At 57.5% G+C, this 27,383-nt stretch overlaps 12 protein-coding genes across 12 annotated transcripts; 8 read left to right on the top strand and 4 right to left on the bottom strand.

The window, feature by feature from the left end:
- Nucleotides 1-112: 112 nt before the first annotated feature.
- Nucleotides 113-2,583, bottom strand: FA10DRAFT_266931 (hypothetical protein). The gene has a single exon (XM_025521705.1). The coding sequence runs from the start codon at nucleotides 2,250-2,252 to the stop codon at nucleotides 339-341; it is 1,914 nt and encodes a 637-aa protein (XP_025377653.1). The 5' UTR covers nucleotides 2,253-2,583; the 3' UTR covers nucleotides 113-338.
- A 210-nt stretch (nucleotides 2,584-2,793) lies between these two features.
- On the top strand, nucleotides 2,794-3,096 carry FA10DRAFT_286165 (hypothetical protein; the record flags this gene model as incomplete). The annotated part of the gene is made up of 1 exon (XM_025524057.1): nucleotides 2,794-3,096. One exon carries the CDS (start codon nucleotides 2,794-2,796, stop codon nucleotides 3,094-3,096), a length of 303 nt encoding a protein of 100 aa, XP_025377654.1.
- A 218-nt stretch (nucleotides 3,097-3,314) lies between these two features.
- On the top strand, nucleotides 3,315-5,313 carry FA10DRAFT_113757 (PLP-dependent transferase). Its single transcript, XM_025517886.1, has 4 exons — nucleotides 3,315-3,652; nucleotides 3,727-4,362; nucleotides 4,424-4,473; nucleotides 4,541-5,313. Exons 1-4 carry the CDS (start codon nucleotides 3,533-3,535, stop codon nucleotides 5,121-5,123), a joined length of 1,389 nt encoding a protein of 462 aa, XP_025377655.1. The 5' UTR covers nucleotides 3,315-3,532; the 3' UTR covers nucleotides 5,124-5,313.
- A 7-nt stretch (nucleotides 5,314-5,320) lies between these two features.
- FA10DRAFT_266933 (hypothetical protein) lies at nucleotides 5,321-8,975 on the top strand. Its single transcript, XM_025521706.1, has 2 exons — nucleotides 5,321-7,404; nucleotides 7,481-8,975. The coding sequence occupies exons 1-2, from the start codon at nucleotides 5,540-5,542 to the stop codon at nucleotides 8,904-8,906; spliced, it is 3,291 nt and encodes a 1,096-aa protein (XP_025377656.1). The 5' UTR covers nucleotides 5,321-5,539; the 3' UTR covers nucleotides 8,907-8,975.
- Nucleotides 8,976-9,285: 310 nt separating this feature from the next.
- On the top strand, nucleotides 9,286-10,504 carry FA10DRAFT_266934 (hypothetical protein). Its single transcript, XM_025521707.1, has 3 exons — nucleotides 9,286-9,406; nucleotides 9,486-9,777; nucleotides 9,839-10,504. Exons 1-3 carry the CDS (start codon nucleotides 9,329-9,331, stop codon nucleotides 10,252-10,254), a joined length of 786 nt encoding a protein of 261 aa, XP_025377657.1. The 5' UTR covers nucleotides 9,286-9,328; the 3' UTR covers nucleotides 10,255-10,504.
- Nucleotides 10,505-10,903: 399 nt separating this feature from the next.
- Nucleotides 10,904-15,409, top strand: FA10DRAFT_241235 (hypothetical protein; the record flags this gene model as incomplete). The annotated part of the gene is made up of 9 exons (XM_025519238.1): nucleotides 10,904-11,239; nucleotides 11,316-11,345; nucleotides 11,414-11,478; nucleotides 11,540-11,972; nucleotides 12,052-12,283; nucleotides 12,511-12,897; nucleotides 13,117-14,655; nucleotides 14,719-15,275; nucleotides 15,347-15,409. Coding segments are annotated over exons 1-9 (3,381 nt in total), but the record flags the coding sequence as incomplete, so codon positions are not given.
- A 725-nt stretch (nucleotides 15,410-16,134) lies between these two features.
- On the bottom strand, nucleotides 16,135-18,645 carry FA10DRAFT_241237 (ABC1-domain-containing protein). Its single transcript, XM_025519239.1, has 2 exons — nucleotides 17,919-18,645; nucleotides 16,135-17,853 (listed from the first exon to the last, which is right to left on the bottom strand). The coding sequence occupies exons 1-2, from the start codon at nucleotides 18,600-18,602 to the stop codon at nucleotides 16,243-16,245; spliced, it is 2,295 nt and encodes a 764-aa protein (XP_025377659.1). The 5' UTR covers nucleotides 18,603-18,645; the 3' UTR covers nucleotides 16,135-16,242.
- Nucleotides 18,646-18,776: 131 nt separating this feature from the next.
- Nucleotides 18,777-21,255, top strand: FA10DRAFT_113952 (hypothetical protein). The gene is made up of 3 exons (XM_025517887.1): nucleotides 18,777-18,865; nucleotides 18,928-19,123; nucleotides 19,189-21,255. The coding sequence occupies exons 1-3, from the start codon at nucleotides 18,809-18,811 to the stop codon at nucleotides 21,189-21,191; spliced, it is 2,256 nt and encodes a 751-aa protein (XP_025377660.1). The 5' UTR covers nucleotides 18,777-18,808; the 3' UTR covers nucleotides 21,192-21,255.
- FA10DRAFT_266935 (Clavaminate synthase-like protein) lies at nucleotides 21,220-23,239 on the bottom strand. The gene has a single exon (XM_025521708.1). It carries the CDS (start codon nucleotides 23,189-23,191, stop codon nucleotides 21,320-21,322), a length of 1,872 nt encoding a protein of 623 aa, XP_025377661.1. The 5' UTR covers nucleotides 23,192-23,239; the 3' UTR covers nucleotides 21,220-21,319.
- Nucleotides 23,240-23,315: 76 nt separating this feature from the next.
- Nucleotides 23,316-24,479, bottom strand: FA10DRAFT_251952 (hypothetical protein). Its single transcript, XM_025519631.1, has 4 exons — nucleotides 24,179-24,479; nucleotides 24,017-24,110; nucleotides 23,822-23,949; nucleotides 23,316-23,760 (listed from the first exon to the last, which is right to left on the bottom strand). Exons 1-4 carry the CDS (start codon nucleotides 24,399-24,401, stop codon nucleotides 23,465-23,467), a joined length of 741 nt encoding a protein of 246 aa, XP_025377662.1. The 5' UTR covers nucleotides 24,402-24,479; the 3' UTR covers nucleotides 23,316-23,464.
- A 102-nt stretch (nucleotides 24,480-24,581) lies between these two features.
- FA10DRAFT_266938 (hypothetical protein) lies at nucleotides 24,582-25,241 on the top strand. The gene is made up of 3 exons (XM_025521709.1): nucleotides 24,582-24,740; nucleotides 24,902-24,996; nucleotides 25,067-25,241. The coding sequence occupies exons 1-3, from the start codon at nucleotides 24,656-24,658 to the stop codon at nucleotides 25,085-25,087; spliced, it is 201 nt and encodes a 66-aa protein (XP_025377663.1). The 5' UTR covers nucleotides 24,582-24,655; the 3' UTR covers nucleotides 25,088-25,241.
- Nucleotides 25,242-25,362: 121 nt separating this feature from the next.
- FA10DRAFT_266940 (clathrin adaptor, mu subunit) lies at nucleotides 25,363-27,214 on the top strand. The gene is made up of 4 exons (XM_025521710.1): nucleotides 25,363-25,729; nucleotides 25,791-26,037; nucleotides 26,220-26,912; nucleotides 26,970-27,214. Exons 1-4 carry the CDS (start codon nucleotides 25,372-25,374, stop codon nucleotides 27,136-27,138), a joined length of 1,467 nt encoding a protein of 488 aa, XP_025377664.1. The 5' UTR covers nucleotides 25,363-25,371; the 3' UTR covers nucleotides 27,139-27,214.
- The last annotated feature ends 169 nt before the right edge of the window (nucleotides 27,215-27,383 follow it).

The following is a 27,383-nucleotide window of genomic DNA, read 5'->3' on the forward strand; positions in this document are numbered from 1 at the left end:
ATATCGGCGATAAAGGCGATAAGTACTGCTGCTCAGTCGTACACGCGCGCACCACGCGTACCGCCAAAGGCCGAAGGGCTCTGTTGTATTGATGCCATCTAGACACTTCCAAGGACTCCATTGGCAGCCTGTTGGTATGAAAATGTATCATACTGCGTAGGCCTTGCCATCGTGTGACGAGTGTCATGTCCTAGTCGCCATAGTTGTTATCGCGACCTGAGCTCGCAGGCACTCAAGACACCCTCTCTCGCTTCCGTACCAGCACACCTCCTCCTCTTCCATAATCAACACGGCGACAAAGTGGTCACAGTAAAAGTGCAAAATAGGACAAATACATTCTAAGGCTTGATGTTGGGATTGGTACTGCTTGGTGGCCTCGAGGGTAGCGAGGAAGAGGACGCTGCTGCCACTGCATTGGCAGCTGCGGCTGCCGCGGCCGTCGTTGAGGCAGGGCTAGCTGCTGCTGCGGGCCGCGTGGGGGAGCTGGTCGGGGGACTTCCCGCAGCGCTGGACGGATTTGGGCTCTGCTGCTGGAGCGACTGCATCAAGGCTGCCAGTCCGGACAGCTGACGAGGGTTGAGCTTGTTGAGCACGACAGACACGTGTAGCATCTGCTGCACCGTCGAAGTGCTGCCTGCCGGTAGCGAGGCCTTTTGTGCGGCAGATAGCGGCGCCTCCGTTATGCCCATCAGCAACGCAGGCTCACTTTGATTGACGGGGGCCGCCCGTGGAGCAGTGCTGTTGCCTCCCACCGGTGGTGCTGGTGGTCTCTTTCCACTCGCCACAGCCGCCGCATAGGCCTGCTGCGCCGTGATGGCAGGCAAGAGGTGTGGTGCCGGTACAGGAGCAATGCCCAGCTCTGATAGCCGGCTCAGTGTGGATAGGGGTAGGACCAGGGGGACCGGGGTAGTCGTTGGACGAGGCGAGGCTGGAGTAGTGGATAAATTTGCTGAGGAGTTATTACCAGGCGTCGAACTTGTTGTACTTGTAGTGGCGGGTCTTGTAGTCGTCGGCGTGAAAGAAGGCCTTTGCGCAGGAGGCCGGTTTTGCAAGAAGCTCATCGGTCGATTGCTCGAGGCGTATCCTGGAGAGGAAGAAAATGGAGGCACGACGTTCCTTGGCGAAGGCATCACCATGCTCTGTCCGCTTCGATCCTTTCGAGGTCGCCCACGCGGTTTGCTGATCTTCATGGGAGGCGGGGTGGGCGTGTATGGTGATGCAAAGGGGACACCCTGTGGCGTTAAGGGATTCGACGGGTAGCCGGGTCGCGCATACGGCGATTGATAACTTGTGCCGCTCCCCTGGGGCGTCGAGGTCGGTGTGCTGGAGCTAGACGACGACCCCGGTAGGAAGGGGTGAGTACCCCTTTCGATCGCGCCAACACGGACCAAGTCTTCCCACTGGAAGCCTGCAGCAATGGCTTCTTCCTTTGCCAAACGAAGCCTTTCCGAGGCTGCTGCCCCCTCTTCCCGGTCGTGTTGAAGGGCCAGACGGAGAATGTGAACGACCATCTCCTCTGCAAAGGGGGCAGGACCAACGTCGTCCTTTGCCACGTCCCCCACTAGCCTCTGTTGCAGCTTCGAGGCTCTCTCCTTGATGCCCACATAACGTTCCCATAGCCGTTTGGTCGTGCTCGGAGAGGGATATCGCAGAAGCGCCTGTTCATCGTCTTCCATGACCTCGCTCCTGGTCCGCTTGCGATTCCGTTCCAGCGCTGTCGTTCCCTTCGAAGACCCTTCTCCTCTGTCTGTTACCGCAACATCGACCTCATCCTTCACTGGTACTTCCTCCTCTTCCGCGGTATCTCTCATCGCGTAGCGGAGATCGGCCTCGCTGATCTGGAAAACATGGTAGGGCAGGAGCCTCTTAACCACGTCATTTACGCTCGTGAAAGCTGTCTGATAGTCGGGCTGCAGGGCTGCCCTCTGATCCTCGCTCAGAGCTTTGGCAAACGCAGCCTTTGACGACTGCGCAAAGGGTGCGAGGGAAGGGTCGAGTGTTGAGGAGCGAGAGCTGCTGTTTGGAGACGCATCACTGGACGCTGGCGCCTTGCCCTTGTTGGGTTGCGCCTCAGCAGACGGCGGCATCTTGGACGATACTGCCATCTTGTTTGGAGTGGCTGGGCCTTGGCCATTTTGGTATGCATGCGACGTCAAAGGTACACCATTGGCGCCGTCGTTGCTCGCCGGGATCGCGCCTACGGGTCTCAACGACGAAGGGCCATCATGCTCTGGTGGATGCGTGGCGGGCATCGCAACAAAGCAGCCTTGTGACACTTCGACTCCCTCAGATGTCCTCCCCTAGTCGTATGCGTCGTCCTGCTAGCCCCGGTCCTCCTGCCTGCCTCAGACGAAGGACGGCGGAGGGGGAAGCTTGGCGCGCCAACAAAGGCGGCCTTAGCCTTGGCTCCGCCCAGGCGACCGACGCACGACGGACTCTTAGCGGCGCGACGACGGCTCTCGAATACTGGCACTCTGGGTGTTGGTGGCCAAAGGAGCGGGTGCGACGCCTCCCGTCTGTGGCTCGCTCGCTCGCACGTTGGATCACCTGCTTCGCTCGCTCTTCCTCCGAAAAGGTCGAGCTCCTTGGAAATAAAAAAAAATCATCCGGCCCCCCTTGGGAGATGAGCAGAGAGCGATTTGTTGAAAAATCACGTGGAGCGTTTCACGTCCTCGCTCGAGGTTGGCTCTCCCCCAGGCGGAAGGATCCATGCAGTGAGCCAGCAGCTCACCTTGGCCTACCCTAACTCAATCGACAAGTCGGGCACAGCTGAGCGGGAGCTGTGACGACAGGATGATCAGGCGGCCGCCCACTGCCATCACACTGCAGCAGTCAGAGGTCGAGGAGCTCAAAGCCGAGAGAATCGCCCAGGGCGGCGACGAGGAGTCCACGACCAGGGGCGAGGACACAACCCACGAGCATCACCAGCTCGATGATTCTAGGCAGCAGTCTGGCGCCGGGTTGGGATCAGGCACAGCATCAGGAAGAGAAGGACCAGCATACGATCAGGGCCAAGGAGAAGCAGAGCATCCTGCCGACCAACAGGCACGCGAGCGGCAGCAAATGTCGAGACGGGAGCGCATCGGCATCATCTGAGAGCCTCTATACCTTTTCAGAAGCCTGCACCAGAATGTATCACTAGCCACACCAGTGCGAGTCATGACGTCGACAATGGTGTCGAGCCTCGTCAACGCACGACTGTAATACCAACCCACTCCTCCACGCTGTGCGGACGCGAATGTATAATTTAGCGCCACGAGCAGTTGCGTCGTTCTTCTCAGGACTCTTCTGCTCCTTTCGCCGAATCTCAAGCTGGTCTGGGGGCTTGTGCTGAGGGTTTATTCAGCGGACAAAGCTGGTGCAAACGGACTGCGATAAGAAGGGGGATCACGCCGACGTTGGCAACTGAAGCCTTAGTCTACACGTGTGTTTTGACCTTCGAGTCATACGTAGGGCCTTCCGCTCCCTTTCGTCCCGAAACCAAGAGGAGCATCTCTTGCAACCAAACTCCCACAAGTGAAAGCTAGAGTAGATGGCACGCCTCAACAAGGAGCTCGAGGAGCTCAAAGCGAATCTCCATGCAGCCCCTGCGCCCCCCTTTGGGCACGCATGCAGAGCTCTGTACGGCTTTGACGAAGAATTCGTCGCGTTGGTGGGTGGTGGGCGTGCGCGCTGTTCCCGTTCTGTGATTTAGTCCCTGAGGATGTGTCCTTATCATTACGACAGAACAACGGCTCCTTCGGCGCCTGTCCTCAGTATGTAATCGCAGCCCACAATGCCTACCTTAGGCACGCCGAAAGGAGGCCCGACGACTGGCATCGTGGGGCCTTCCGAGCGTATCTCAACCGCAGCCGAAAAGAAGTGGCCGCCCTGGTCAATGCCGAAGTCGACGACATCGTTTTGGTCAACAATGCCACGACAGGTGTCAATGCCGTCCTGCGGGGAATGCAGCCATACTGGTCAACGAAACCTCCAGCTCAAGATGGACTAAAGGAAGCCATCATGGTCTACGACACCGTTTACGGCGCGTGCGGAAAGACGGCGCAATTCATCGTGGACTCGAACCCGGCGCTGAACTTGGGCGTCGTCCGTGTCCCAATGCAATACCCCGTAAGCCACGAAGAGTTCCTGGCCAAGACCGAGGCTGCACTTGTAGAGGCTCGCAAGCAAGGCATCAAGATTAAGATCGCCATCGTCGATGCGATCTCATCTCTGCCAGGCGTCGTTGTTCCATGGCGCGAGGCGGTCAAGCTGCTCCGCAAGCATGACGTCCTTTCGCTCGTCGATGGAGCACACGCCGTGGGACAGATTGCTCTCGATCTGAAGCAAGCCGATCCCGACTTCTTTATCAGCAATTGTCACGTAAGGTCTTCGCTCCCTGTCTCTTCTTGCTGGAGGGCATATCTGACCAACATAACCGTAGAAATGGCTGAATGCCCACAGGGGCTGCGCTTTCCTGTACGCCCCAAAACGGTGAGTGATCTAAAGTCTCGCCGGACGATCCCTCTTGATGAAGGCAGCAACTGAGCCCGATATCCAGCAACCAACATCTCGTCCCTGGCATGCCAACCTCTCACTACTACATCAACCCACTCGCAGCACCGCAAGAAAAGGGAGTGGACCTCATCGCTACAGACGCTCCCTCCAACTTTATTGCCGTGTGGGAGTTTTCGGGCACCGTCGACCTGTCCAACTTCTGCTCCTTAAGCGCCGCCTTGGACTACCGAAGGTGGCTGGGCGGCGAGGAGAAGATCCGAGCATACACTTCGGACCTCGCTCACAAAGGTGGGATGATCCTCTGCAAGGAGCTTGGCAGCGGGTCAAAAATCATGAACCTGGACGATGGCCAAGCGGACAGGAGTCTGACGGCATCCATGGTCAACGTGCGTGTCCCCGTCGACTACGCCAAGGTCGACACAGGCGCTTTCCCCACCAAGGCGCACATCTCTGCGCATCTCCAGTCGGAGCTGAGCAGCCGCCTGCGGACGTTTGTGCCATTTTATGTTCACGACGAGGCCATCTGGATCAGGGTCAGCGCGCAGGTCTGGCTCGAAGAGAGCGACTTTGAGTGGCTCGGCAAGGGTCTGTCCCAGCTTCTGGCGTCCCTCGGCTGGTCGGCGTAGGTAGAATAGAAATCAGACTCGTCTTCCTGTCTTGCTCGCCCTACTGTTCCTGTTCTGCGACTGAAAACGTACTGGGGAACGCATGGATCATCTCCCATGCTGCTCCCCCCGACCACTGAGAATATTGGGAACACTAGCGGCTTTTTATCTCTGCACGAATCAATTCAAAGCGCGCCTTTCATTTGCCCTTTTCTCCAGCACCAACTCTGATCTCTGTCCTAAACTCATCTCGCCGCTGGAGCCACCTGGGCGAGGCAGAAGTCGCAGCAGTAGTGTACCCTTGTGGTTAAGTAAAAGTCGATACGCTCCGGACAGAGAGAGGAAGCGCGAAAAGTAATTCGGACGAGCAAACGAGACGGGAGAGGGGGAGAAGAGAAGCGGGCGACGACTACTACTGTTAGTGAGGCGGCCGCGACATGCAAACGTCTTCTTCCGACGCCTCGTTGATATCGGACAAGTCGTCGACATCCACCGATACCCAGTCGGCTGCGACGAGGAGCACGGCGAGCAGCAGCAGCTCCTCCCTCGTCAGCACCATTCCCGTGTCAGTCCCTGATCCAGAGGCAGGCAAGTCGGCGGCGGCTACGACAACGACGACGACGGGAGCAGCAGCAGCAGCAGCAGCACCGGCGAAGAAGCATCGATCCGTCCGTTCCCTTACCCGGGAGTACGAGACGCAAACGTCTGAGGCGGCATCGGCAGACGGCCCAACGGCCTTTCCCCTCTCCTCGTCGCCGCCCTCGGCCTCGTCGTCGGCCAACTCGCTCTCGCCCATTAGGGATCGCGAGCGGAGACCATCAGCAGGCTCTTTTAGCAGTGCGCATTCAAGGAAGCCCTCGGTGCTGTTGGCAAGCCCCAGCTACCCGTCCACCTTGGCCGTCAACGAGCCGCACGCCCACTACCAGCGACAGCGGACAATCAGCGGCAACTCGATCAGGTCCAATTCCGGCGAGCTGGCGAGGACACCGAGCGTCCGACTGGCAAGCCCAAACTATCCGAGCACCTTCCAACAGCAGCAGACCAGCCCCACCTCGCCACCCCAAAGCGTACAACCTCTGCCAACAAGGCCGAGCGTGACGACTTCGCTGAGCGCAGACAGCCTCTCCAACGGAGCCCTCTCCTCATCGACGTCGATGTCGGCCACACCGAGCGGGCGATCGACGCCCATGATGCATCGGAGAAAGAAAAGCAGCAAGGATATCAACCTGGCCAATGGAGACGCATCGGGCCACGACATGCTCCCCACGCTCAGTGTTTCCTTTGATGGAAGCGACGAACAACTGGACGAAAACGGCGCTGCTGGGTACGACAACGATGACAAGAAGGTCGCAGCGATGCACGATGATGACGACGAGGCCATGGACGGCCTGGGCGAGCTGAGCGACAACGCCAGCCCCAAGAAGGCAATGTCGGCAGCGGAGCGGAGAGATCACTCGCGCAAGCACTCGAGGGTCCACAGCCGCAACTTGAGCGTATTCTTCCCGAGGCCCGGCAGCGAGGCAGAGCGCGAGGCCGATGAGATTCGCGCAAACGACAACTTTGATCGACAGCCGCACCGGATCCAGACGACGGGTCTCGTGGCGCAGGACACCAGCAGCAGCGGCAGCAGTACTAGCGAAGGGTCAGCCTTGACAGCCAATGGCCTGACCGTGCCTCTCGACGACGTAGGAGTGCCCGTGAGCCCGACAAAGTCACGGCGGGGCCATCATCGCAAACACAGCGTCAATCACGCCTTGTTTGATGGTGCCCATCTCCAGGTGGGCCGAGGCGCCAGTGATATTCCACTGAACGACCTGTCCACGCCTTCGACGGCCGCGTCCCCGTGGACAGCTTTCTCGTTCTATGATGCGTCTGATGAGCCGGCTCATCAGCACCATCACCATCCTCATCACCACCACGACGCGCATACACACAGCCACACCCACGAGCATGCAAATGACAAGGTAGCGGCCGCCTTTCCCTCGTCGTCTTCGCTCCACGCCGCCCTGTCGGAGCCATTGTGGGCGTCCCTTCCTGCTTCTCACCGACCGCTGTTCGTCTTTGGGCTTTCGCACTTTGCTCTTGGAGCCGCGCTCTGGGTCAGCGGGCAGTCTGGGGACAGCCTCTCCATGACGGGCCTGGGCTACCTCGTCGTCTTTGATGCCCTTGGCATCCTCAGCAGCTGTGGCGCCGAATGGTTCGGCGAGTCTTGGAAGAGGCAAAGAGAACGCAAGGCGTTGAAGCGTGGAGCGAAAAGAGATCATTCTTCTTCACGGGTTGATGAGCTGCGACGACCGTATGGGTGAGTGCTTGCCGTTGGTTCAGGGGCTAGCACATGCCATTTCGGTTGGCTAACACTCCCATCTCACCCTTGCCAGCTCGCACCGGGTCGAGACGCTGCTTTACTTTGTCCAGTCCATCTACCTTCTCTTTGCGTCGGTCTACGTCTGCAAAGAGTCGATCGAGCATGCGCTCCTCGAAGGCTCCGAAGAGCATCACGAGGAGGACGACGTGGGCCTCGTCCTGCCGACAGTCATGCTCGTTCTCGCCACGGCCGTCTCCCTCTTCAGCAACCTCGTCTTGCACAACCATGCCAAGCTCGTCGCCGCCTGCGGCATCTCCACGGCTGCTTCCGAGGCTGCGTCTTCGTCACCGCTCTCGGCGCGAAGCCGTCGGAGAGGCCACGGACGCGCAGGCTCGGTCCTCGTCGATCCAAAGGCGCTTGCAGGACCCTTTCTGCACCTCATCTCGAATCCATTCAGCCTGACGGTGCTCTTCTTCTCCACTGTGCTGGCCCTCGCGAGCATAATCATGCCTCCCTTCCAAGTGGCCGCCCTCGACAAGGTCCTGGCAGGCATGGAGAGCGCGGCGATGGCCTATGTTGCCTGGCCTGCAAGCAAGGCGCTCGGCAAAGTGCTCCTCCAGACAGCACCGAGCGTGGTGGCACCCCTCAATGTCCACCTCAATCGCACCATCAAGACCATCGAGGACCACCGGCTCGTCACTTACGTGGCCCCTCCCAATCTCTGGCAGCTCACGCCGCCCACCTCGGCTCTATCTGCAGGAGCCGCCGTTGGTCTTGGGTCGTCTGCGAACGGAAACATAGCTCACGCCTCGCCGTCAAAGCTGACGTCCATTCTGCCCGCCAGCAGCGGACTGGTGGGAGGCGCAGGCGCCAGTCGGACAGCCAAGCACGCAGCCCTGGTTGCCACTCTGAAGATCTTTATCAAGGACGAGGCCACCGACGACGACGTCCTCGACGTGACGAGGTGGGCCTGGCAACTGGCCGCGCCGTCTGTCGGTGCAGGAGCTGGGCTCAAGCCCGGCGATACCCTTCGAGGCTCCATTCGCGCGGGCGAGCTCATCGTCGAGGTGCAGCGAGAGGGCGCTCGGGACCGGTTCCTGGCCTCGGCCAAGGACAAGTACGGGGGCCATCATCACCATCACCACGATCACGAACATCACGGCCATGGTCACTCGCATGAACATGACGATCACCACCACCAGGATCATCACCATGACCACGGTCACTCGCATGGACATGACCATCACCATGACCACGCGGGTCACTCGCATTCCTCCCACGCTCATCACAGCCACTCCCACCATGACCATTCGGCGCACGGGCACAACGGTCATTCCCACCACCACGATCACTCGCAACCTAGTCACTCTGAACACCAGCACTCGCCTCACAGTCATTCCCATCATCACGAAGACAACCACCTTCACGCAGCCGTCCCCATCTCGACCGGTCCTCAGCACCAGCAGCATCTTCACAACAATCATAGTCACCATCACTAGACTCTTCATCATTCCTCCCCATCTTCTCTCTTCTTTATTCCCGGACATTGTTGCTCTGATCTTTCCTTGAAAATAACTTCGTTTGAACGATATTCGGTCACTATTGTGCTCTTCTTTTTATGTCGCGGCCTGGCGCTTACTTGAGTCTAATCTCATGACGCGCGCCTGCCTGCCGACGGTCGGTCAGTACGGCGTATGGCCTGATTTTCAAATCGAGATCGACGACGCTAACGCCGTCAGAATCTCCTGACAATTCAGAAAGGCTCGAAAAATTGGGACCCAGAAGCAATGTGGGAGACGATTGCATAACAAGGACTTTTTTCAGCTCTTGACCTTCTCGGCTCATCATCATCATTACCACCACCACCGCCACCTCCTCCTCCTACTTACGCCTACCCCGTAGCACAGAGACAGAGATGATGATGGACTATCCTGGAAAGATGATCACGGACCAGTATCCATACCGGATGCTCTGTGGCAAGCGCTTGCAGAACGCCATGGTGAGATGTCTGGCCTAGCGCTCCCTATTTTCACTGCAATAAGCACATTGGGACTCATGATGCTCTCGCCCGCCCGCAGTCTTTCACCTCGACGTCGATGAACGGCGTTCCGACGACGTGCTTCAACGACGTCGTCCTCGTGCCCATTGCCTCTTGGGTCTTTCTGCTCATGCTCCTCGGTCTCGCGGCCTTTGCCGTCGTCCATTCGAGACGCGGCAATGGCAAGGCGGGCGCAAAGGCGCCACTGCACAGGCTCGTCTACCGCAAGGGCCGCGAGTACGGCGCAGGGAAGTGGCCAGGCAGCTGGACAAAGACGGCGACGACGTTTTCCATCATTTACTCGCTCCTCGTTCTGGCCACTCTGCTCATGAGTGAGTCTGAAGCTGTGCACTTGGAAGTTGCAGAAGAGAAAAAGGCTGACTCGAGTTGCAGACATTCTTGAAATCGTCCGACTCTACCTGGCCGACCGAGGTGCGGGTCTGCTGCCATTCACCCTCGCCTCTCTCGTCTTCGTCCTCGTCCTGCTCCACTTGCCCCTTCCAGTCACCTCCGCTGTCCGCCCGGCCCTGTCGCTGTGCATCCTCGTCTTCTTTGTCCTCTCGCTCATCTTCACCAGTGTCGAACTCGCGACGCTCAACATGCTCCAGCCCATTGAGCCGCGCGCCCTGACCGAGTACCTCGACTCGGACCAGGTCCTCGACGTGGCCGTCATTGTGGCCCTCTACGCCATCGAGGTCCTCGTCGAGGCGCACCGCTTCCTTTTGGTGCTCCGCGACGCGAGGTCACCCAGCGACGCCTACCGCGACCCCGAGGAGGTCTCGCATCCCATCATTGATCCCAAGGCTTAACAATGCGAGTTCCGTCATCGCTGCTTTCTCTACATGTTTACTAGATCCTCTTGATGCCCACGATCCGATATCCGCTCCTGCTGTGGCAAAGCAATCCTGTTTTCACACTCAGACTGAAAGCAGCCCGCCACGACCCGGAGACAAAGAGAAGCTACGTAAGGTCGACGACGATTGCATGTGTTCGTGCTCGCTCTCCTTGTTCTGCGAAACGTCACAGGTGCCAAATAGAAGCCCTAGATTCTGGACCTCCATGTTTTCCTTTCTATTTCCATCGTTAGCGCAATGTGTTCTAGCCTGGCGGGCGGGGGGGAAAGGAAGGACAGGCTAGTCGCGCGGCGGAGAGAGACGACGCGAGCACGGCCCACCCGTTTTGTTTTGATTTTTTTGGGCCTTCCTCTCTCCTACTAAGAGACTACACTACTTCTACTCAGCTCGCCTGCGCTCTTTCTCGCTCGGCCTATTGTGCGAGAGAGCGTGTGTCCCGTTGAGTGTGACGGACACTACTCAGCTCGACGGTCGATAAGTCAGACCGCGACGCTGCCGCATCGCTTCCTACCGGCTGGGCGGCGGCTTCTCGCCTGAAGCGAGGGCAACGCCGATGCGGATAGAGGGGCTTCAAAATAGACGGAGGAGAGAGACGCGGGCAAGCAAGGTCTACCAAAAGAAGTGAGGAAGAAAGGACAGAGGGTGACACCAAACATGGCAACGGCGAGTAGTCACGCGAGGCTGCCGCCGAGCAACGCCCATGTCGGACATTTCGTGAGTCGTCGGCCGTGGCCAGCCAGCCTCCTCTTCTTGTCGACGACGAGCATTGTTGGTTGTTGGTTGATTGAGCGGAGATATTTCACAGCACCTGGGCGACTGCTTGGGCAAAGGCGCGTTCGGCGCCGTCTTTCGAGGCTTGAACTGGATGACGGGAGAGACTGTCGCTGTCAAGCAGATCCATCTCGCTGCTATTCCCTCATCGGAGCTAGGAGAGATCATGGTGGGTAGACCCGCCTTGTGCCAGGGAAAGGGAAGGAGAAGATGCGGGTCCAGAGAGCTGACTATCAATACTACAGTCGGAGATCGACCTGCTCAAGAATCTCAACGTGAGTGCGATGCAATGTGAGAGGCCACGGGGACTGTGCGATGACTGATGCACGCAAGGTACCCGCAGCACCCAAAGATCGTCAAATACAAGGGTTCTGAAAAGACGAGAGACTTCCTCTACATCATTCTTGAGTGAGTCTTGGCCATTCTTGTATGACACGCTGCCGGGGAGCTGACATGACCGTTGCCGCAGATACTGCGAGAATGGCTCGCTGCAGAACATCTGCCGGCGTTTTGGAAAGTTCCCCGAAGGCCTCGTGGGCGTCTACATACTTCAGGTTCTGGAAGGCCTCGTCTATCTTCACGACCAGGGTGTGATTCACCGGGACATCAAGGGCGCCAACATCCTCACCACGAAGGACGGCTCCGTGAAGCTGGCCGACTTTGGCGTGGCGACAAAGACGACGGCGCTCAGCAACGGATCTGTCGTGGGGAGCCCCTACTGGATGGCTCCAGAAGTCATAGACCAAAGCGGTGCCACTACGGCGAGCGATGTATGGAGCGTGGGCTGCGTCGTCATTGAGCTTCTCGAGGGGAAGCCACCCTACCATTTCCTCGATCCCATGCCAGCCCTCTTCCGCATCGTCCAGGACGACTGTCCGCCCTTGCCCGAAGGAGCCTCACCGGTGAGAACAGGTCCACCCACGAGCCTTCAGCCTTCATGAAATGAGCCCAGCCCTGACAACACCTTGCTTTACTTCTCAGATCGTCAAAGATTTCTTGATGCATTGCTTTCAAAAGGATGTCAACCTACGCATCTCTGCTCGCAAGCTGTCGAGGCATCCTTGGATGATGTCGGCCCGCAAGCAGCTCGAGCAAATGCGGCCTGCCGGTATGGGTGCTGCTGGCACAGGGTCAGCTCACAAGGGCGATCGAGTGGGCACGGGCTACGATGAAGCCGTCAAAAGCGTCCAGCAGTGGAACGAGGCTCTCAAGGGTAAGCACTTCGTCTGGTTTCACAAGGTATATCGTGCTCACTTCTTTGACGAACTACTGCAGAGCCAGTGAGAGTGCAAGCGGGGAGAGGCTCTGCGGAAGTACAGTCGAGATTACCGGGAGAAGCAAGGAAGGCCGACGTAAATCCCACTGGCCCACCTGCTGGTGCTGCTGCAAGCCGTCGCGCTGGACGAGTGGCCGGCAGGACTGTTGTAAGCGATGCTGCAGCTGCTGGTCATCAGACCACAGAGACTGGTTCCGTCGGATCCGGCGAAGGCGCACACTCAGCCGCTCCTGCACCCCCAGCACCGTCGCATGCAGCAGCGGCTGCAGCTGCGAACGCTGACACATCGATGGCAACCTCGCGGCCCGCGCCTGTCGTATCGCTGCTCGACCAGCAGCAGAAGAAGCTTGACCAGCTGAATACGCCAGAAGAGCAGACGGACAACTGGGATGATGACTTTGAAGAGGACATCACCACGACGAAGATCGCCGCCGCATTTGACAAAGGAACGCCTACTGCGACGGCGACGAATACGGCAGCACCAAACTCTGCGCCGCTCTCGCTCGCGGCCAGCACCTTGAAGTCTACCTTGAACGGGTCCAATGCTTCGAGTCAAGATGAAGACGAGAAGGAGACCGGCAGCGGAGAATTTGAGGACAATTTCCAGACTATCCGGCCCGCGAAGGTCAATGTCGTCAAGCCGCTTTCGAAGGACGGGTCAAAATCGAGTGTCGGCACCACCACTGCGCCGCAGCAAGACAAGCCAAAGGAACAGCTTCTTACTACTGCTTCAGCCTCTTCCTCCTTGTCAGCATCTTTAGCAGGCCAAGAGACGTTCAGTGACTCTGCGGGCGAGGTGGAGGACTACTCCGATCTTTTCGAAGACGAAGAAGAGTTTCAGCACCTTGATGAGCGAGTCAAAAAGCTCAAACAACAGAACAGTATCGGCAGGCGTCTTTTCCACCCGAAAGACCTTCGCACAATTGCCAAGGAACGCGGAGCTAGCGACAACAAGCAAACTGTTTCGTCCTCACCTTTACCTGGTGGGGCGAGCAGCAGCAGCGGCAGCAGCAGCAGCACCACTATCCACAACAAGAACACCAGAGTGCCGCTGACGAAGACAACCGCTGTTAATGGTGCGGATCTCAAGAAAACAGGGCAGGACAAGCAAACTCAAAAGAAGACTCGGCGAGCTTTGGGCAGCTATTCAGAGGCTGAAGGGGAGGGCGACGATTACTCCGACCTCGTAGTGGGGGCTGGCGATGCCATCGGAAGTGCAGCTGGTATGGGCGCCAGTTCTCCCAATCAGACGCTGCAGCTCACGACTCGACTCTCGAAGCGGTCCTGGCTCGGCGACGACGACAGCGACGAAGACCCCTTTGCCGAGTTCGAAGATGACTTTTCCCAGGAAGCCGATCTCGAGGCCAATGTGGCGAGGGACAAGCATGCGCGCATGTGCGCATCAGTCAACGATCTCGTCGAGGAGCTCCAAGCGACGACATCCGAGGATCAACTCATCGAGGCCTGCGAGCAGCTCGAGTCCATCTTGACGGACATGCCAGACATGAAGAGTCAAATCTTTTCTGCGCATGGAGCTTTGGCCATCATCCAGCTCCTGGAAGAAATCCAGATTCGCGACGTCATCAGTCGACTTCTTGGTCTGCTCAACGTCATCATATACCAGGATGCCGTCGCGCAGGAAAATCTCTGCCTGATTGGCTCGATTCCCGTCGTGATGCAATTCACGTCAAAGAAGTTTCCCCACGACGTCCGCATCGAGGCGGCCCATTTCGTCTTTGCCATGTGCTCAACGTCGAGTCTGACGCTGCAGTTCGTGCTCAGCTGCCGAGGACTCAAGACGCTCGTCGAACTCATCGATGAGGACTACTGGGAGCAGCGCGATCTCGTCTGGTTGGGGGTTGGGTGCGTCAACAGCGTCTTGGAGCTTCAGAGCCCGGCATCTCGAAACGACTTCTGCAGAATGCTGGCGCAAGAGGGTCTCCTCGAGCCTCTGACAACCGCGCTGGTCAGCGTCCTCGACGACGAGAGCGGCGACGAGTATGCGGCCTCTGCGAAGGCACACATCCTTCAGACGCTCCACATCTATTCGGGCTCCGACTCATGGCTCAAGAGGCAGCTGGCCACCCGAGGAGTGCTCCGGAGGATGCTCCACGCATGTCAGAAGCTCGAGCCAGCGTCGTTGACGTTGATGCTGAAAGTCATCAAGAACTTGTCGATGAGTCCTTCGATTCTCGACGAGCTGCAGAACTGCAATGCCATCGAGACGCTCGTCAGAATCCTCAGCCAGCATCACGACGGACCCTACGGCACAGAGATGTCGAACCAGGTCCTAAACGCCATGTACAACTGTGAGTTGCTTGTACCTGATGAGATATCGCGTTTGTTGCTGACCTCAATTCATACATGCGCAGTGTGCCGACTGAACAAGCCAAGGCAGGAGGAAGCGGCGCAGGCGGGTCTGATTCCTCAGCTGCTTCGCATCGCCAGGACAGCATCACCGCTTAGGCAATTTGCTTTGCCGATCCTGTGCGACTTCGCCCACGCCGGCAAGTCCACACGCAAGATGCTCAATCAGCAGGGCGGCCTCGACTTCTATCTCAAGCTCCTCGAGGATCCTTACTGGCAAGCCCAAGCGCTCGAGGCGATCCTCGTCTGGCTTCAAGAAGACACTGCCCGTGTCGAAGATGTGCTGCTTCGACCTTCATCGATTGCGTCGCTTCTCTTTGTCTTCAGCACCTCCAAGGCCAATTCGTTTGAGAATCTCCTGGAGCCGTTCACCAAGATTTTCAGGCTGTCAACTGGAGTTACACTCGCTTTGGGACGGCAATCGGCCTTTATTCGAAGACTCATTGATCGTTTGAGCCACACCAAGGCAGTCGTCCGCTTGAGCCTGCTCAGAATCACCAAGCTCGTTTGCGATGTTCACCCTGATCGGCAGGGACTTATTGAGCAGTACAAGCTCTTGGAGGTGCGTCTACCATGGATGACCTTCACAGACTCTAGTGCTGATTGACTTCACTCCTCCCTTTTTGGCTCCAGATCATCGAAAGCCTCAGTCGGAACGACGCAGCAGTCCTCGTGCGTGAATTGGCAAGGGAGATTGCGACACAGATCAAGAACACCGCACAGTCGCCCCTCACCCCCGCCGCAAAAGACGCCCATCGGACTGTCCGCCGAGCTGCTTCGGAGAACAACGTTGCAGGCCATGCATCCCAGCTGCTGAAAGAAGGGGCAGGCTCGAGCCCAAGCGGGAGTAGCAACGTCACTGCCAGCAACTCGCCACGGAGGCCCCATCTTGCTCAGCACCTCTCCCATCTGGCATCGGCCAGCAGCTCGGCGTCCGACCCTTCTTATGCCCCGTCCGCTCCGACTTTGATGACGGCGCCGAAGAGGGTTCCCGCGACTGTGATGGCATCGGGTCTCAAGCGGCCGTTCGCCTCTGACGCGGCAAAGCCATCTTCTCCTTCGGCCCCGCCTCACTCTCAACTAGCTGCGGTGCCTGCACGAGTGGTTCGGAAGCATGCATCGGCCTCGTCGTCTGCCGTCCCGTCTGTCTCGCCCAAAGTACCTCTTTCGTCACTTTCGCACCCCATCGATGAGGAGAGTTTGAGGGCGAGAAACATTGTTGAGACGACCCGCCGTCTGAACCGCAACCACTCTCCTGCAGAAGACTCTCCACCGCCGCTCCCAAGGAAGCCTCTCCATCTTCGACATCCGTCGACATCTTCGAATTCTTCATCTTGAGCATTGTCACATTCGATGTACTCTCACTCCACACCAGCTCTGTGCACTTCAACCGGAATGTTTCTTTCAATCTCACGATCGATGTAGTTTTGTGATTTCTATTGCTGCAGTCATTGCGAGTCCAGGTGTCGGGTGAGTAAAAGAAGACGGGAAGCAAGAGGAAAAGGAATAAGCGAAGGAGCTAATGCCGCTCACGCAGCCGGCGAAAGCCAATCGTATCTGACAAAGGCATCGACCGTCTGCTTCTCGGCCATGCTCAAAAGCCATGATCTGGCTTCCAACCAGAACCAGATCTTGATCATTGGCGTGACGCCTCCGCCCGGAGCGCCGTCGCTTCCCTGATGCGGCTGCCTCGAAAGCGTCCGGGTTCCCTCTTGTCTGGCCAACTCCCGTCCGAGGTTTCTCAAGATGGGCAGCGCGCTCTTGAAAAGGTCCATGTTTGGATCGAGCTGTCGCCCGATTCCCTCGAGCAAAAGAATGGAGATGACTGTGTTGACAAAGTCCGCCTCCATCTTTACGTGGTGCGACCGGACAGCCGACAGGACTTCGGAGAGGACGTCTCCAATCTTGATCTTTGCCAAGCTAAACGTCTTGCTCTTGACGCTCAGCACGAGGTCCTGCATCCTCAGTGCAAACGTCTCTTCGTCAATGACGAGGTCCGGCGTCCGGCAACGCTCCACCATGAGGTGGCCGGCCAGCGCACCATCGAACTCGGCGACGGCTCCGAACAAATCGAGGAAATTTCGCCGATTCTCGGGCGTCAACTCCACCGTCAGACCTGCGTCGAGGAAAACGAGCTCTGGTTGGTAACCTGCCGCATCGAGTCGATCCAGCTCATCGAGCCAGGCGTCCTGGTCGTGTCTGAGCTTCATCATCCTCTTCACGACGTCTTCTTCCGCCTGGTCGTCGGCAGTGGGAGCTGCTTTGGATCTCCCCGGCGCGTAGTCAGAGTCGAAGCGGGAGATGACACGGGTGACGAGGTCGCGAAGAAGAGACTTGGTCGTGGGGCGGTAGAACTTAATCATGATGTTGCCCGGATGCAGATCGGCGTGTGTGAAGTTGTCGAGGAGAAGCATGTTCAAGAAAGCATCCAAACCCAGGTTGGCAATGCGATTGTCGAACCCAGCGCCACCCATGTTGAGGAAGTGCTTCAAAGGCAAAGCCTCCTCGAACTCTTCGATGAGAATCTCCCTGGAGGTGAACTCGAGCAAAGGCCTGGGGAATGAAACAGCGCTTCTCCTCTTCCCGAAGTTCTTTTCGAAGCGATCCAGGTTGGCAGCCTCGTTGCGAAGATCGAGCTGGCTGAACATCATCTGCGAGAAAACCTCGACCTCCTCTGGGAACGAGAGCCACTCGGCGCCAGGGATGAAGTTGATGAGCTTGGCAAAGAAAGTCATGATCTTGATGTCCCTTGCAATGGTTTTTCGCGCTCGCGGGTGGAGGACTTTGATGGCAACGGAAGCCGTCGGGACTTGTGGTGGTGGATGGTCCTCATCGTAGGTGAGGGCGAGCGAACGAGTGAACTGGTTGCTTCTGCCAGGATGTCGCTTGCTTTCGAGGTAGGCCGGTGGGAGAAGGTCTGGTTTCAAGATTGCCTTGTACACTTGCGCAACAGCGCCGATTCCTAGAGGCTCATCGGGGAAGTGCTCGAAGATCTCGTCAAAAGGCCTGCCAAAGACCTTCTCGATGACCTTCTTTGTGTATTTGAGCGAATGAGGTCGACCATTAGAGTGGAGTTTGCCCAAGAGGTCGCACAGCTCCTTCGGGAACAGATCTTGACGAGACCCAGCCCATTGTGCGAGCTGTGTGTGTATGTATCATGTCAGGGACTGGTGCGCATTGACCGGCTTCATCTATCCCCGCTTACCTTGATGAAGGTCGGACCAGCTCTTTCCATTTGCTTGACCAGAAAGCCGTACCACCAGATGGCACCCCATCGCTCCCCACCATCTTGCTTCGCTAGCCTTCGCCCTCGTCTTCTGCCGCCTTCTCGCCTCCGGCCAACGAGGAGCATGGGCATTGCGAGAATGACGGGGAGAAAGAGGCAGACGAGGACGATGAACCTGCCCGTTGTCCCGATTGGCTCAATAATGTAGTCTTGGACGGCACTGACGAGCTTGAAGAATGCTCGGGCAAGTGCATTGCGATTCCGCCGTCGTTCTTCAGCTTCGATCTCGTCGACGGAGGGTGCGAACTTGGGCTTGTCCTCCTCTTCCTCCTCGCCCTTGCTGCCCTCTTCCTTTGAACCGGAATCTTGAGCCGAGACGGGACGCAGGTTGATTGAGTAAAGCGCCAGTACAATCGCGCCAGATGCTGCCCAAGGCCAAACTCTGTGAGACTTCGAGCTATTGCCATGGTGCTGGCGTTCTCGCGGAACGATCGAGGCAAACGACCTCGTCTGGGACAGGATCCTGCTCTGCAACGGTCCTGCAGCGACCGCTTTCGCGCCGAGCCTCGCTTGGCATCGTAAAAGAGTAGAGGGTGCCCAGTACGCAGAGGGCGCACCCAACCCAGCGCGAGCGAGACGCCAAGCGATTGGCGAAGGTCCCATTGAAAGAGAACCCACTGCCTTCGTCGTCAACCTCGAGTCGCATCGGTCGGAGGGTGGGAGGGTTATCATTCCTCCACTTGTGCATCCCACGTGCGTCCACAGCACCCTGGCCAAGTTAGGCTCTCAAGCATTTGGCGGGAATTTTTTCCAACTTTTTTTTGGAAGAAGCAGCAAAGCTTCGCAACTTAGCCCTAACCAACGAGGTCATGGCCAAAGCGAAGAAGACCAAGTCTTCCGCCTCGACACTTGGGGGCGACTTCGAGGTAAGCTGTTATACCGAGCTTGTCATTTTCAAGCTGCTCTGCTGAAAGCCTCCTTCGTCCAGAAAAAGAAGGCGAAGCTTAGCAAGGGCAAGCAGGCAGCGACCAATGCGACCAACACTTCGTACAAAGCGAGATCCATTGCTCTCCCTCAGCAGAGCATCAACAAGGACAGGAGCAAGGCCCCTACGACGAAAAGGAACCTGACCTTGGACGACCTCATCAGTCAGACGCGCCATCACAATGCTGTGACCAGAAAGGGTGAGCTAGCATTGACTGCCCCGGAGGAGTGGGCGACCGGCTGGCTGACTTGCTACCTCTCTCAGACGCCCTCTACGGTCTTCGAGAGATTTTCGCTTCTTATCCATTTCTACTCTCCAAATCGCTAGGGACCGTCATTCCGGATGCTGCTCGGCTCATCTCCGATGACGACGCAGGGGTACGCAAGGCTCTTCATGCTTTTCTTGCAAGCTATCTTCCTCAGTTTTCTCGCAATCGTCTTCGGCCATACACCTCGACCCTGCTTCTTTTTACCTCCACAGCACTGTCACACATCTTTCCAGATGTTCGTCTGGATGCTGTTCGAGTACTGGACCTCCTTTGCGACGCTCTCGGGGACGATGTTACCTCAGGATGGCAAGCAGCTTGCCAAGCTTCAGATGGTCGTTCGTCCTCTTCACAAACATCGGGAGTGAACGGAGCGACTACGAGCGTTTCCAGCCCATCCTTTCAGCATGGCTCTCGTATATTGCAGTGCTACATGACGTTGCTTGGCGTATCCCTCTCCGGTGCCATTGGTGCGAACCAAGGCGCAAAGCTGGGCCCAGCATCTGCTTCCATCATCTCAACCGATTTGACGTCGGCCTCGCGCCTCGTCATCCTACAGAGCTTGCTCAAATTTCTACAACGAGGCAACCTGAAGTCCACGGTATCGGATACACCGGACCAATGCCCAACGTGGTGTTTCGAAGCTGCATTCTCCTCGCGATCCGACTTCGACGCATTTAAAGTCAGCCTGCGCCCTGATAGGAGGCGCACGATGGAGGGTGCCACCGACAACGACTCGCTCGAATTGGCTAGCGAATCACTGGCCGATCTCGACGTCACCCTGGGAAGGGGCTGGAATGCTGAGGAGCTTGCGACGTCTGTGGCTGGGGCCACCGCCATCCTGCAGACACTTGAGAAGTTGGAAAAAGGCAGGTCTGCGAATGGCAACTCGCCATACATGCACCTCTTCACGGCTTTGGCACCTGTTCTCATCACGAACTTCCTCGACTCGGCACCGACGGCATTCCCACCATCTGCATCCTTCTCCGCACAACAGCAACAGCAGCAGCTGTCCACCCACGCCCAGATCGTCTGTGTAGTAGCAGGTCTTGCTCTGGTGCTCTGGCGAGGCGTGGCGCGAGAGGCCAGAGATGCATCCGGCAACATCTCGACGTCCTATTCTGACCGAGAAACTTTGTCCCGTCTCGTCGGCCACATGACACCCTACTTCCCCTTCGCAGGCCTCTCGAGCTTCTGCGACGGGGCATCTTGGAGCGTAGAGGCTCGCGAACAGCTTCTCAATCTCAGTTTGACGTACTGTGAGCTTGTCGCGCTCCTCTCCATGGCCGAGACGAAACAGCAGGCGCAACAGCCGACAAAGGGGCAGAAGAAATTGCAGGGGCAGCTTCATGAAGTCTCGCAATTCATCCCGAGCATCATCACCGGTCAGACGCAGAATGACAGCTCGACGATAGGAGGCGGAGAGGCAGCTTCCACGATGGCAGCGAGAAGCCTTTCAAGCGAAGCCTACGCTAACTTGCTTCCGACTGTTTGGCTGCTCCTCTCTCGAAGTGCAGACACAGCCGTCGTAGAACCACTTCTTGACGCCCTCCTCCGACATTGGACGTTGCTTAAAGCAACGGATCCGGCAAGGGATATTTCCACCGAGTTCATCGGCAGACTGATTCTGCTGGCATCCCGTCCGAGCTACACAAGCAGCTTCCGTATTCCTTCGACCTTGTCCCCGCGCCTCGTCGAATGGCTCGGTAAGGACCTGCCGCGACACCTGTGGGAACTTGGCGGACGCAATGTCATCTCGAGCGAAAAGACGTTGGAGCTGCTCCGTTGCGTCGTGAGCATGTCGCTCTTTCCAGCAGTTGGAGACACGCTCCGATCGACGCTTGTTCCCTTTTTCCATTTTGTCCACCCGACGAGGGGTGCCATCACCGGTCCGTACGCTCGCCTGCCGCAATCCAGCCAGGCGCAGGCGAGGGGCCTTTTGGCATACCTCGCGCCTCTGAGTCCCGCTCTACAGGACGCAGTGACCAGGGCTGGCTTGTAATTTTGCATCATTTACTATTCATGTGTATCATCAGCATCATATACTATCATCGGCACCGCAGGCAAACGTGTACACAAATGCAATCTTCTTGAGTGTTTCTACTGTTACTGTTACATGATGCTCGGTCTCTACCATGGGACCTCTCCCAAGGCCGCGTCTCCGTCTTCGTCTCCATCACCAGGCGCAAGCGAGAACGAGAAGCCTGTGCTCTGTTCCCCCTTCTCGCCGCCCCTTTTCAGCTCCTCCCACCAGGTGCTGGAGCCACCGGCATCCTTCTTGGCAGTCGCGCCCACCTTGCCCACCACCGTCTCCGTGCCGCTGCCTTGCCTCTCTCGCCGCTCTTTCTCGATCCTCTCCATCGACGCTAACCCCTCATTGGCCAAGCGTTCATCGAAGTCCCTCAGCCTCTTGACAAACGTCTCAAACAGCTTGCCCTTCTCGCGCAAGCCGCCGTCGTCCAGCTCGTCCAGCTCCGGATCCGACTCCTGAGCCTCCTCCTCCCCGCAGCAGGGCGACGACGACGACAATGACGATTTTGCTGCGCGCCGGATGCGAAAGCCCGAAATCTGGTCTGGCCGATTCTTGAGAAAGTCGAGGACGGCAGGCAGCTCAGCGGGGCTGACAAAGTTTTGCGTAAAGGCCACCGACTCGTCGAGGTTGACGACGAGATGCTTCCACCCGGCGGGCACAAACATCGTCTCGCCCGGCGCGCACACACCCACGAGCAGCTGGCCATCGCCCTGGGCACCCGTGCCGTGCTTCTTGACGCACTCCTTCCAGAAGCCGTCGAGCCACTCGCCGATGCTGAGGGGCGCCGTAATGTCGGCGCCGTCTGGCGTGATGTAGATGCCCGGTGGGGTGAGGTGCGGTGGGAGGAGGAGCCAGAGCTTGTGGCCAGACAGGACCGTGTTGTAGGCCGAGGTGTAGTTTGGGTCCGTGTGCCACCCACTGCCGCTACGTTGGGGCCCAGCAATGACCCAGACGTGATCTGGTCTTCGGTCCTGCAGGAGTGAAAAGAGGTCCCACTCCTTCCTTATCTCTCCTCTCTTTCTGCGCTTGCTCTCCTCATCGTCCGACGGCGACTCATCGCTCCGGAGAAGTCGAGGTACCAGGAACCTTCCCTCCCGATGCATCGTCCTGGCCAGTGTCGGATCAAAGAGATAGAACGGCGACTCGTCCGGCACCCACCGGACATCCTCGCCATCGTCCAGCGCATGCGCACAGGACTGCGCATAGTCGTTGTATGCGCACATCGGCAGCGAGAGAGCCTCGGCACGGATCCGTCGATTGCCGTACATTTGCACGAGGTCCGACAGCGTCCATGGAGGCACTTCCTGGGCGCCTGCAGCGTCGCAGAGAATGCAGGGAACACTCGGTCGAGCGAAGCGGGCCTGGAACTCCTCAGGCGTGAGCGATGATGAGTCGACGCGCTGGATCAAGTTGTATGGCTGACGGCGATGTCCACTTTCGCTTGGGGTATAGGGATGCAGAGGAAGCGAAGCAATGTGGAGCGGAAGGTAGAGAGCATCGGAGAAGAGGCCCTTGGCGTCCCCAATCGTGGGACCGATAGCAGCGACGCCATCATCGATCCCCACTTTGCCCTTTGCGTGGTCAATGTACGTCGCCCTCCAGCTGCCGCGCCAGCACGCAAGCCTGCCCTTGGTCAATTCGAGCGTCGCCTCCTTCCAGTTGGGCTCGTGCAGCGCAAAGGCTCGAACCGCCCGGCTGACTGCTCCCAGCTTGGTCAGATCGTTGGGCTCGAGGAGCTGGAAGATTGCTAGAATGTCATTGTCGGACAGCAGCGCGAGGAGGCCGAGCGAGGAGCGCCGGATCGCCTTGGTTGCAAAGAGGGCATTGCCGCCTGGCAACACGCCAAACGGGTGTCTCGGAGCGAGGTGCACACCCTCCCCGTCCGCCGAGGGGTTTGCTCTAGGGGCCTTGGCGGTGTTGGCCGGCGTCGAGTCGTGATTATCAGCAGATCTTTTCTGAGCTACCGGCATGGCATGTCAACGATCTTCTTGAAGATAGAGGAGCGAAGAAAGTTGAGGTCGAGGGTGGAGAAACAAATTTTGGCCGGACATTTTGGGGAAAGAAAAAAAAAATAAAAAATGAAAGAGAATTCGTCACGTATGACTGTCATTCACTTGCAGATCCATCGTCATGTGTGGTTTATCGTCGTCAAGGGAAAGAAGAATGAGGCAAATAATACAGTAATTGAGAGAGCGAGACCGAGAGTCCAAGAGATGTTGACCAGTGCGGGAACGAAGAAGGCTCTACCGCTTGAGCGTGTCGGGACTGAGGATGCCCATCTCGACCCACTTCTCAATCAGGTCGCACACGCCTGGGTAGGGTTGACCCGAACCGGTCGGGCCGCGAAAGTCTGCAAAGCTAAAGAGGTCGAACTCGGTGCCAAAGGCGATGAAGTGGGCGAAGAGGCTGTTAAAGTGGCCCTCGCAGCACAGGTGGACCAAGTAGGGGAATTGGGCGTGGTAGATGTGGGCAAAGACGCGGAGCAGCTGCTTGTAGATATGCTTGGCCGTGGTCAGAAACGTCGGGGGGAATTCGCGAGCTATAAGCGGGGAAGCGGAATTAGCGAAGTGAGGAGACAGAGTGATCCGAGGCAAACTCACAAGCCTTGGTTGGGAAGGTGGCTTCGTCGCTCAGCAGGCCGCCGACCCAGGTCATGACATAGTCGATGTATTGAGGCGCTGGCAATTTGACCTGCTTTCGGTTCTGGTCGATCCATGTGTAATCAAGGCTGCAACCATGACAAGGCACTGCAGTCAGCGTCGATGTTAGAGACTGAGGAATAGAGAGCGACGCACCCAGCTCCGGCCGACATCGTGGGGTTGTTCTGAATGGTGCAGAATTCGGTGAGGACACCGTAGAATTGGTTGAGATTGTTGAAAAAGTCGAAGACTTGAGAGAGGAGGGAGACTTTTCGTGAGCAATGTGACACAACCAAAGTAACAACAGGTCTGACTCACGATTGACAGCAACCCACTCCTTCTGGTCGACAAATTTGGGCAGCACAACGATGGTCTTGAAGCTGCCCTTGATGAGGGCGCTCCTCACAAACGGGTTGCACATGTACAGGGGCTTGTTGGACTGGCCGAGGGCGCCCGGCTGCCCGTCAAATGGCATCGACGGTATAGTCGGCGACTTCTTCGGTCTTGAGGACCGCCCCATTGAGCGAAAGAAGTTTGACATGGCGTCCTGTCTCTTGGTCCCTGTGCAGTCGTTGCGGGCGAGAAGAGTGACGAGGGGTGAGAAAGTCGAGGAGTGTCGTTCTGTGCTGGCCGTCTAAATGTCAAAGGATTACCGGTAGCGCACTCTTAAAAGCACGTGGCAAAGAGCTCTCGAAAATTTCCCTTCCTCTTCTCGTCGACATCGTGAGGCGCTTAGTTGACTTCCTTCATCCAACGTCGTAGAGACTGGCTGGTCGTGCAACAGAGACACACGACATGAGCTACCAAGGCGGACAAGGCGGTTCCTACGGAGGTGGCGCGCCCATCAGGGCTCAGCCACCCATGGAGTACATCTGCGCAGGTGAGCCTCTGTCTCGAGCTTGCTACCAGTGACGACGACGGGAGGGCTGGGAAAGAAGTCCTTGTTCATAGGCCAGAGCTAGTGATTGGGCGGTAAAGGAGGCGAAAGTAAGGGCTGTCTAATCGATTGGATCAGGGGGCTGATTGCTGTCTATGTTGCAGAGTGCGCATCCATCAACGAGATCAAGCCGAGGGAGCCGATCCGATGCCGCGAGTGTGGACATCGCATCATGTACAAAAAGCGAACCAACCGCATGGTGAGAAGAGCACCTACACTACAAGATGATGCAGAGCAGGCTACTGATGCTCACTCCACCCGGCAAACAGCTCCAATTTGAGGCTCGATAGACGCGCTGCTCCAGCATGTCGCCATGCAGGAAGCGTATGCTCTCCGTTTGGCCCCCACCATCTTGAAATTGTATTTATAGTCCCTGTGGCCAACCCCGGCACTACATCATTGTTCATCTTCGAGTGATTGAACGTTGATGGCCCTCGATGCGGCCTCCAAAGGCGTGCTATTTTGATGTGGTCGAGAGACGACGGATGTCAGTCGGCCGAGAATACTTTTCTTCGCGTCGACATTACTGTTGGCTGTGTGAGCCTGTTCCTTCTTCACCACTAGACACTCCGAGATGGGGTCGATCGAGGGCATTATCATCCTTTCTGCCTCTCATCAACCCATCTTGCATTCCAACTTCTTGCACCCGCTTCCCAACTACCCGCTCCTGCATGCCGACCAGCTCTCTTCCCGACTCGAGTCATCTGCATCGACCAAAGACGAGGCGCCAATTTCGTGGACGGAGGGCGTGCCTAGAGCTGGCGATGTCGTGTCCGAAGACGACGAAGCTAGCGAGCGGGAAAGCCGAGGAGACGACGACGCCAGCCTCGCCGATGGAGTGGCATACGAGGCTAGCGAGGGAGATGGCGACTCAGCATCGTGCCATGTCGAACACAATGGGCTTCGGCTAGTGGCCACCTTTTCAAAGCATGGTGAGTGCAACATGCGGTGCTAAGAAATTTGATTCGTGTCTGAATTACGTTCTGCCCAAAGTGGATCCGATGCTGCCCTTGTCGTTCCTCTCATCGCTCGTCGCCAACTTGCAGTCCTACCTTGGCAGTCCGCTGACGGAAGATGCGGTCCGCGACAATTTCGACACCGTCTACCAAGTTATGGAGGAGATGCTTGACGAGAGTGGGCAGCCCCTCACGACAGAATTCAACGCGCTGAGAGACATTGTCCGAGAGCCGAGCTGGGTCAGCAAGGTCGCCAGCAAGATGGGAAGCGCAGGCATGCCAGGGTGAGTGTGAACGGTGATGAGCCGCGGTTCCTTCCTGGGATGATTTCATACAACCAATTCGCTGTGTTCTTTCCGAGATTTTCGATGAAGACCCTTTCGATATATATGCTCTTGCTGAGGAGATGCAATGCTGTTTCGAGTATTTCTTGGAGGCAGTGCTGACAAAGACGACTTCTTGGCAGAATGGGCTCTACCCTGGCACCACCTCCGCTCGTCTCGCCCATCCCGTGGCGACGGCCAACCTCTGCGTCTCGCTACACGACCAACGAGCTATACATCGACATTGAAGAGACTCTTTGCGGGACTTTCGCAAGGTCGCCAGTCTCTTCGACACAACCAATCGAAGCCCGTCCGTTAGCCCCGCTCAAGCTTCGAGGGATCATCAAGGGAAAGGCCAAGCTCAATGGCACACCTGACCTCCTGTTGCGACTCAACAATCCCTCGATGCTGAGAGAGGCGAGGCTCCATCCCTGTATCCGAATCAAGCGTTGGAAGAAGGAGGGCGTGCTGAGTTTCGTCCCGCCCGACGGTGAATTCGACCTCGTTGAAACCAATATTGAAGCTTCGGTCGGTGCACTGGACAAGAAGCTGCCGTTGCGTCTGCATTGCGAGAGGAGACAAGAAGAAAAGCAACAGACGACGTTCAAGATCACTCTCATGGCCACCGTTGCGGAGGCTGTCGACAACATCGAGGTCATCTTTGGCGTCACCGATGCTAGCGCTAGCATTGAGACGACGACCAGCGGCGTCTCTAGCGAGGACAAGGCAGGTGCAGGCACATTCCACTATGACCCCAAGAGAGGCGTCGCACGCTGGTCTGTTGCCAGGTTTTCGCGGGGACAGCGGCCTCTGAGCCTGACAGGAACGGTGACGAGGTGAGAGGGCGCCACTCATTTGCTTGTTCATCGTGCATCCTACTGACAATTCTGCAGTGATACAAACCCCTGCCTGTCGACGGCTGTGACCAGTCGTTTCGCGGTTCCACTGTCGAGCATCGCTGGGCTCAAAGTGACGGGACTGGACATAACTGCAGACTCGGCCTATCGGCCTTACAAAGGCGTTCGGAACACTGTCAAGGGAGACATCGATTGGCGGTGGTAGCCGTCTTCATTTCTCAGCCAGACTCCCCACTTCAACATCTGTATACTAGAAAGCTAGCAATGTCTGTATACCCTACCCATCCAGTGCTGCAACCGCGACGTGTGCACGCAACTCCTTGTAGCGGGCGGGCGGCAATCTCCGCAGGTACGACTGCGCCCGTGCGCGCGTGAGTGTCAACGGGAGCACGGATGTGGGCGGGCCTCCATTGCCAGGGGATATCCCGGCAATCTCTTGGATCGCCTCCA

Source organism: Acaromyces ingoldii, assembly GCF_003144295.1.
Source record: "Acaromyces ingoldii strain MCA 4198 unplaced genomic scaffold FA10scaffold_3, whole genome shotgun sequence".
Taxonomy (NCBI): Eukaryota; Fungi; Basidiomycota; class Exobasidiomycetes; order Exobasidiales; family Cryptobasidiaceae; genus Acaromyces; species Acaromyces ingoldii.